This window comes from Tarenaya hassleriana, unplaced genomic scaffold, assembly GCF_000463585.1.
Source record: "Tarenaya hassleriana unplaced genomic scaffold, ASM46358v1 Cleome5, whole genome shotgun sequence".
Classification (NCBI taxonomy): Eukaryota; Viridiplantae; Streptophyta; class Magnoliopsida; order Brassicales; family Cleomaceae; genus Tarenaya; species Tarenaya hassleriana.
In genome coordinates, this window is record NW_010967707.1 from 4,521,151 (window position 1) to 4,528,666 (window position 7,516).

The following is a 7,516-nucleotide window of genomic DNA, read 5'->3' on the forward strand; positions in this document are numbered from 1 at the left end:
AATCTGTAATCTGGATATTACTTCGACCTGTAACACGTATGAACGGTAGAGAATCCGGATATGACTTCAAGGCGTGTCACTTTCCTAAAAGCGTTATTTCATCCCTACCGGGTAAATGAGATTACAGGAATACACTTTTGAAATACAATTAAGCTTCAATCATTTCGGATTACCCTTCCGAGAATCATCATACAAAAACTTGTTTATGAAGATGAACACAACCCCTTTTGATTGAGTTTGCAAAAACCATCAAAAGAAACACTCAAAATCTCTCAAAGAATTAATCACCATTCGTTCTCCACTTATTCTAACGTTTTTAGTTTATAAACACTAAAAGACATCATCAAAAGTTACTCTGGCAGTTTTCTGACAGTTTTCAAGTGAAGAATCGTATCTTTTCGAAAAAACTAACTCAGAGTAAGTTACAACGAGTTACCACTGACACACTCACATAATGAGTTACAACTGACTCATAGCGAGGTACCCCTGACGTATTTTACTATCAAAACAAATACATGTTTTATTGATTCATATTATATCATTTACGAACATTTAGCTCCTCCACCACCTTCGTAACTCTAAAATATACATTTTGAGTGTGTATCATTAAGCCAAATATAATAATTTTTATTAGGTTTTTTATCATATTAAAATAAATTAATGGCAAACCCTGTTAATCATAATTAATCAATATGTATTTTTTTTTATAATTTTGGTTAACAAATTCGGCCAAAACCACATATTTTCCATTTTAGTTGAAAATTTTGTCACGCAGTTTTCAGCTAATTTTTAAGTTTAAATGTATCATATTCATTTAGATTCTGATTTATAGAATGACATATAATTGTATCGAAATTGATCTAAGTTAAAATGTTATTTAGATATGACTTTCATTGAATTAAATTAATTGAATTCAAGCTAGACCAAACTCTCTACGTACGTGATTGACTTGTTGACTAATTGATTGATATACTTCTTCTCGTTACCAATACGCACAATGTATATATATTTATAGCTATACAACCTTTGACACAGACAGAGGGGCCTCCCTCGGTGGATTGCAATCTAACGATATTATATATATATATATATATATATAATGAGTAGACTATAGTATTGTGATATGGAGCTTTCTATTGGTGGAGAGGTTTGATTAAAGATGAAGACAGTAATCATTATTTAAGTAAAGAGCCTTAAGTACGGATTACAACATCGTTAGCATTAGATTTTGGTGGTGGATTATGACCCAAGTGCTTGTGATAATCTTTTTTATGTAGTAACCCAATTGTCTCTCTCTCTATATATATATATTTCTAATGGCAGCATGGGTTGGTCCATTTAGACGTTGCAATTCAATATACCCCTCTTTCCATATGTATATACATATTATATACTCATTATAGTACGATTTTCGTTTGACAACGAAATAAACATGTATTTGTTGAAACCAATGCGTAACGTCGCGTATGTTGTATATAAATGTGCAAGTGATCATAATTCCTTCTTCAGCATTCATATTCTAATAATTAGCCCAACAAAAGTCAAAAAGCGATTACAAATGGGACCGAACCTCAAAAGCCCATCCAACATACCAGACCAACCAAACTCTTTGGTCCATCAGAGAAACTCAAGCAAATAGATAGACAGTTTCAGGCATAACCATCTTCTTCCTTCTCTCCTTGAAGCCACTGTCCTTTCTTTTATGTATGCATGTATACTTGGGAACAGAACGTGAACGATAAATATGCATACATATGTGTGTGTGTGTGTGTATATATACCTACAAACTTAGCTGTTCATCGTAAGAAATGTAACCTTTGCCTTCGATCGTGTACCGGAGAAGAGATTGGGGGTTAATCTCTTAAGCGATCGAGCTCCCTCTCCCACTTCAGTCCGAATATTTGCCGGCCAAAAGGAACTATAAGGTTGTAATGGTTAACCTGCAAAGAAACATGTCCACCACAAGTGGAGACAAATACAATTCAAGCAGCATTTCATACCAAAATATCGAAAGTTTCTAAGTATCACAGAATTGCAAAGTGTTTTTTATTTGAAGCCTTACCATTTTGTTTATGTCTTGCATTCGAGTTTTCAGTGCCTCTGATCTCTTTTCCCATTCAGATTCATCCCCTTCAAGTTTTATCCTCCATGCTCTCTTCAGGGCTACTCTCCATTCATTTGCATTGCTCCGGATTTCTTTGTTAAGCTCCACCCATTCTGGGGCGAACCCGTTTTTGTTGAGAATCCTGTAAAGGGTATCCTCCGCTGGGTCTGCATGAGGATTTGTACTGAGGTTCAGGGGTTTGCCTTTTCCTGGTAAGTTCTCGAACTGGCCTTCTTCCATGGAATGCCATATTCTCTGCTCGACGACATTGATTATGTCTGTTTCTGACCTGTAACATGATTCTGTGTTAGCACCAAAAGAGATAGAATACCATGCAGATGAAAATGATGGGCGTTTCAACAAGAAAGAGAGGTTTAGTAAGACAGAGCAAGCAAACAGATGACATATCCATTGTTGGAGACAGCAACAAGCTTTTCATCATCAAAAGATTGGATCAAACAAAAAACAGCCAAACAACGAAGCTGATGCAATGCATTAACATTCAGAACCAGAAGAAAGAAACTTGTTCACATCCCAGATAACTGCAAAATTGGAAAAAGTCAGCCAAACACCACAACTGAGGACCAAATATCACCGGAAAGTGTATCATAACACGGTCATTGAAAATATACTGCTAACTGGTGCAACTACAGTGCTACTTATCAAACAGAATGCTGATGACAGTCCTAAAAACTTGGCCTCTTTTCGTTTGAAGAACCTCTCTCACGGCCTTCTCATTAGGCACAAACCCCTTCTCCTCCATCTCTTTCAACAATTCCCTAGATGAATCCTCCTTTTGCTCCCTTACAAATGCTTCAAACACAGCCAAATAGGTGGTAGCATTGGGGCGAATGCCCTTTTCCAACATCTCTAGCAAATACTTCTTTGCATCCCCCAGCGACTTAGCATCCCTTGCGAGGCCTTTGATAAGAACAGTGTAAGTATATGCATTGGGTGCAACTCCACAAGCGAGCATACGCATGAACACCTTGAGAGCCTCATTAGGCTGACCCGCCTTAGCATAAGCCTCGACAATGGCAGTATGGGCAACCACATCAGGCATGTGGCCTTTGTCTTTGATTTGGGAGAAAAGCTCGAGGGCTTCATGAGTCAGGCCATCTTTGGACAATGCATCAAACATCTTTACAGCTTCATTGGTAAGGCCTCCTGTTTTCATCTTGTGGAAAACTGCTTGGAGATCCTTAGGATCCTCTGGCTCCTCTAACACTGGTTTCTTGTTGAAAGGGTCATATGGTGGAGGGAGCTTCTTCGGCTGGCCAGCATCTTCAACAGCAAGTGAGGTTTCCTCCTCTGAGTCATCATCTGAGGGAGAGAAATTGACTTTGGTATTTACCCTCTTAGTATCAGAGCTGAATTGCCTTGCGAAAACTCTATCGCAAAAGCATGGAGACAGAAAATGCCAAATGAGCTCGAAGCTTGAAATGGAGAAAATGGTTATTTCGTTCTCTACACCATCTGGTCAAAGCAATAGCAAACTGATAAACAGAACACTAGCGAGCAAAACACCAAAAAAGGACTATTCACACTAAAAATCAGGATACTACGAACGTTTGCTTTATCCGACAAGACCACAACCAAAAGGGTATTCAGGTTCATATTCAAAGAGATGTGTGTTCAATGAAATGGCCATGGAAAGGATTTCTACTATGCATCATTCCGAATCTAAGAACCCGAAACAGTAGTAGACTATGTAGACTCCAAATCACACAAAATTAGGTTCAATACAACTGTATGCTTGAAAAGAGATGATACCGGACGGAATTGCGCTGCCCACGTAGCTCCGGCGGAAGCTTCCGGTCATTGACGGCGTCAATCACGGAGGAAAGACGATCGGTCATATTCTTCCCTCGCCTCTTAGAGGCCGCCGTCAAGTCCTCGGGACTCGTCCACGACGACGACGACGAAGAGAAGGCGACAACCCTACCGGTCGCAGGGGCAGAGATATCCGAAGTCAACCTCCAGATTCCGAGCCGGAAAAGCGACGGAAACGACGAAGGCAAAGATGATGATGCAGCCAATGACCTGGCGAGGCGAATCGCCATGGTTAAGCTCCGAAGACAAGAAGGTTCTGGTTAAGCGTCAGAGACGGGATCGTGGTGAGTAATGCTGAGCTGAGTCGGGTTTTCTACTTGGGCTTCGGAATGCGCGTCGTTTACATCTTAACTACGTGTCGTTTTTATCTGGGCCTGTTTAAGACTTTTCGTCCATTGGGCCTGTTTAAATACATTTGTATTTTAAAGTTTCTGTTTTGACCCCGAAATAATAAAAAATGCATATGAAATCCATAATTTTGACAATTGATAAGAAGTTTGGCTAAATCAATAAATTTCATAAATGAAAAAAATGCACACCTTTGATGGGTTTAGAATCAATTAAAAGTCATAACTTCTTCTCACAAGAACACCAAAATAAAAGAAAAAAAAAAACAGAGAACAATGTTCAAAGGAAATTAAAGAAACACTCAAATCCAAGAACCCTCCGCTTCTAGTAGCGGCCTCCGGTATTTTCGGTTTTCGGTACATCACACATGGGAGTGGTATAATAAAACGGTCCGACCACATACTTAACCAGATCCCGGTATACACTGAATGGTCTAAGCAATTTGACGCCGGTTTGGCCTTTACCGAAATCGGTCGGTATATCGCAGGACCGGTCAGGAGAAGAGACGAGCCGTACGGTACAGAGTCGAGGCTTGAGATCTTTGCCGTTGAGGGTCTTGTTGACGAGCAAATCGAACTCGCCTCTCTCGTCGGTTTCGTCGCTTCCATAGTACCTCACTCTCCTCCTCTCGTCCATGCATGTGATTGATACTACGGCTCCTGAGATTAATCGAAAGAGCGGTCGGGTTAAACCGGTTTTCGGTTTCCTATACCGGGGTTTTTGTGTGGTTGGTTCAACGGAATTCTCATTGTGGGGAGACTTTCTTGTAGGGATAGATTAAATTATCGTGTATCCATGAGTCGGGTACTTGTTAATTCAGGTTTTGAATATAAATACGTACTTTTGATGGGGGCAGAGCCGTTGATCCAATCGTGGAAGCTAAGAGAGCAATCTTGGCAAAGCACCTTACCGGCGACGTGGATCACATCGCCCTCGTTATATGCCGCCGCATTCCCCACTAATCCCACCACAAACAAAATCTCTATTATCACTATCAATTTCTTCATTCTCTCTCCCCCCCTCTCTCTCTCTCTCTCTCTCTCGATCTCTCTCTCGACTTCGATTTCTTGAATTCTTTATATACACATATATATATATGTATGGAGAGGTTTCGGTTAGGGAGTAATATATGTGCGTGGAAGGGCACTACTCGAAGACGTGCGGTCCATTTATTGTATTATGGTCTCAATCATATGACAATGCACACTGCTTATTATAATAATCAACGTGTGTATATATACATAATCATGAAACAGGCCACCAATTATTGATATTAATCTGTATAATTCCTAGACACGTGTTGCGTTCTTCGAAACTTGCGTGTTTTCTACTTTTGTTACCAAAACCAGTTCTGTCCTCGTCGATCTCGACCTTCTTCTTTCTTCCCCGTCCTCTCTACACGTAGAACCTTCCGACCTAACTCATTAACAAATTAAGGCATTAAGCTTGAACTCTTGTATCATGGTTAGGGTTTAGAAGGGTAATATAGTAATTTACTATGATTTAACCTAGAGTTCCCTACGTATACAACACGATGTACCATGAAATTTTCTCTATAGTTTATTCGGGTTCTCAATATCGAAACGGGAGCTTTTTTTGCTTGAAGATGATATACAAATATGGATTTCGATCTATTCCACATGATTTACACAGGCTATTGCGTGGAGTCCGCGTTTATCACCGCGTCCGAAGAATTGTAGTTGAGTTTCCACCGTTACAAAAAAAAACGTGGATTTGGAGTTTACGTTTGAATCAAAAGGAATATTTTGTGTACATTACCTAGTCGTCGTCCATTCATTCGCTTCATAGCTTCTCTTGCACCATTTGAGGTTTCAAAGTCGATGAAGGCGAACCCTCGAGATTCGCCTTTGAAGTCTTTCGCCAAAACGAGGCTTGTGATTTTTCCGAAATCCGAAAACATCGTATCTAACTGTTCTTCCGAAACCCGTGGATCCAAATTCGTGACATACAAACTCGAGTATGCGTCTGGAACGAACAACTCGAGATGTACCTTCGCTTGTGATCTGCAACATCGTTAGAGAAAATATCATTAGTCCGAACCGAATCAGATCGACGAAATATGATATGTGTTTAGACAAAGCTACTGAAGGACGCAGTAGATAGTTTGTCATTTTGCATTAATTGAAGCAAAAGAGGAATTCTTGAACTTTTGGCTAATTCCGTTTGCTTATTTCATGTATTAATGTACGTACACTGCAGGAAAAATGGGTGATGTTGGTCAAAATATTATTGGAAATGGCATTTATTAATTACTGGTAAACAAGTAGTCTCAAAACGATCTCATGCATATATATATATATATATATTTGGTGAGATAAAATTTCATGGAGATTGGAAATTGTTTTACAAAGTCACATGACGCCAGAAGCGTTACAAAAACTCGTGTGTGTGCACATAAACATGGAGATATAAATTATATATAATTATATTCGAACTGAACTGGCATAAAAACTAACTCTGAATAAATTTTATAAATTAATTAACAGATTTTAAATGGAATAAAACAACAAAAAAGGAGTATTTTTAATGAAATATCAATTTTAGATCAAACTAAAATAAAATATAGAAAACAAAAATAAACTTGGAAAAAATATACATTACACCCGTATTATTTGGATTATATATGAACTTTGAGAAATAAAATATTATAATTCTAATCCAAATAAAAAAATTAGAACGTGGTACAGAGCTTTGAGACCATTCAAACAAAATAAAAAAATATTCAGAAATATTTTTTAGATAAAACAATTGTCGTTTTAAGAGGGAATGCAAGAAATTAAGACGAAGAATACGTACCTGCGGCTGGCGGGGGTAGGGGTCCAATCCAAATAAAAAAATTAGAACGTGGTACAGAGCTTTGAGACCATTCAAACAAAATAAAAAAATATTCAGAAATATTTTTTAGATAAAACAATTGTCGTTTTAAGAGGGAATGCAAGAAATTAAGACGAAGAATACGTACCTGCGGCTGTCGGAGTTAGGGTTCCGAATAACCATTGTCCAAACAGAGAAGGCCATCACCGTCGAGACCAGAATCTGCAGCCGCCGTGATGACGTCATTTTCCTGTCTGATTTTTCTCCCTAATCTCGAGACTATTTTTTCTGTCTTTAATTTTTTAATTATTTTATGCTCTGGATTTTGGATTTTGGATTTTGGTAAGGGAGAGAGAAATAAGTGAAGATGATGAAGTACGTCTGATTATATTCTCG

At 38.6% G+C, this 7,516-nt stretch overlaps 3 protein-coding genes across 4 annotated transcripts; all 3 read right to left on the reverse strand.

Moving 5' to 3' along the window:
- Positions 1 to 1,488: 1,488 nt before the first annotated feature.
- On the reverse strand, positions 1,489 to 4,235 carry LOC104826924 (pentatricopeptide repeat-containing protein At4g38150). Of its 2 annotated transcripts, XM_010559897.2 has the most exons (3): positions 3,878 to 4,229; positions 2,063 to 2,393; positions 1,489 to 1,940 (listed from the first exon to the last, which is right to left on the reverse strand). In XM_010559897.2, the coding sequence occupies exons 1-3, from the start codon at positions 4,165 to 4,167 to the stop codon at positions 1,854 to 1,856; spliced, it is 708 nt and encodes a 235-aa protein (XP_010558199.1). In that variant the 5' UTR covers positions 4,168 to 4,229; the 3' UTR covers positions 1,489 to 1,853. The 2 variants fall into 2 exon arrangements, with proteins under 2 accessions (XP_010558199.1, XP_010558198.1); XM_010559896.2 differs by lacking the exons at positions 1,489 to 1,940; positions 2,063 to 2,393 and adding an exon at positions 2,576 to 3,495 and having other exon boundaries at positions 3,878 to 4,235.
- Positions 4,236 to 4,443: 208 nt separating this feature from the next.
- Positions 4,444 to 5,454, reverse strand: LOC104826925 (proline-rich protein 1). Its single transcript, XM_010559898.2, has 3 exons — positions 5,444 to 5,454; positions 5,127 to 5,359; positions 4,444 to 4,944 (listed from the first exon to the last, which is right to left on the reverse strand). Exons 1-3 carry the CDS (start codon positions 5,452 to 5,454, stop codon positions 4,610 to 4,612), a joined length of 579 nt encoding a protein of 192 aa, XP_010558200.2. The 3' UTR covers positions 4,444 to 4,609.
- LOC104826926 (polyadenylate-binding protein 2) lies at positions 5,433 to 7,516 on the reverse strand. Its single transcript, XM_010559899.2, has 3 exons — positions 7,269 to 7,516; positions 6,065 to 6,309; positions 5,433 to 5,701 (listed from the first exon to the last, which is right to left on the reverse strand). Exons 1-3 carry the CDS (start codon positions 7,364 to 7,366, stop codon positions 5,622 to 5,624), a joined length of 423 nt encoding a protein of 140 aa, XP_010558201.1. The 5' UTR covers positions 7,367 to 7,516; the 3' UTR covers positions 5,433 to 5,621.

Excerpts from the sequence above, each read along its gene's own strand:
- LOC104826925 (XM_010559898.2), bottom strand. Across the intron at positions 4,945-5,126 it reads CGGCTCTGCCCCCATCAAAA|GAGCCGTAGTATCAATCACA; the intron begins GTACGTATTTAT and ends GATTAATCTCAG.
- LOC104826926 (XM_010559899.2), bottom strand. The coding sequence starts at position 7,366 with ATGACGTCATCACGGCGGCTGCAGATTCTGGTCTCGACGGTGATGGCC. Across the intron at positions 6,310-7,268 it reads CCTAACTCCGACAGCCGCAG|ATCACAAGCGAAGGTACATC; the intron begins GTACGTATTCTT and ends ACGATGTTGCAG. Across the intron at positions 5,702-6,064 it reads AATGAATGGACGACGACTAG|GTCGGAAGGTTCTACGTGTA; the intron begins GTAATGTACACA and ends TTAATGAGTTAG.
- LOC104826924 (XM_010559896.2), bottom strand. The coding sequence starts at position 4,167 with ATGGCGATTCGCCTCGCCAGGTCATTGGCTGCATCATCATCTTTGCCT. Across the intron at positions 3,496-3,877 it reads GGGCAGCGCAATTCCGTCCG|AGTTTTCGCAAGGCAATTCA; the intron begins GTATCATCTCTT and ends CTTTTGCGATAG.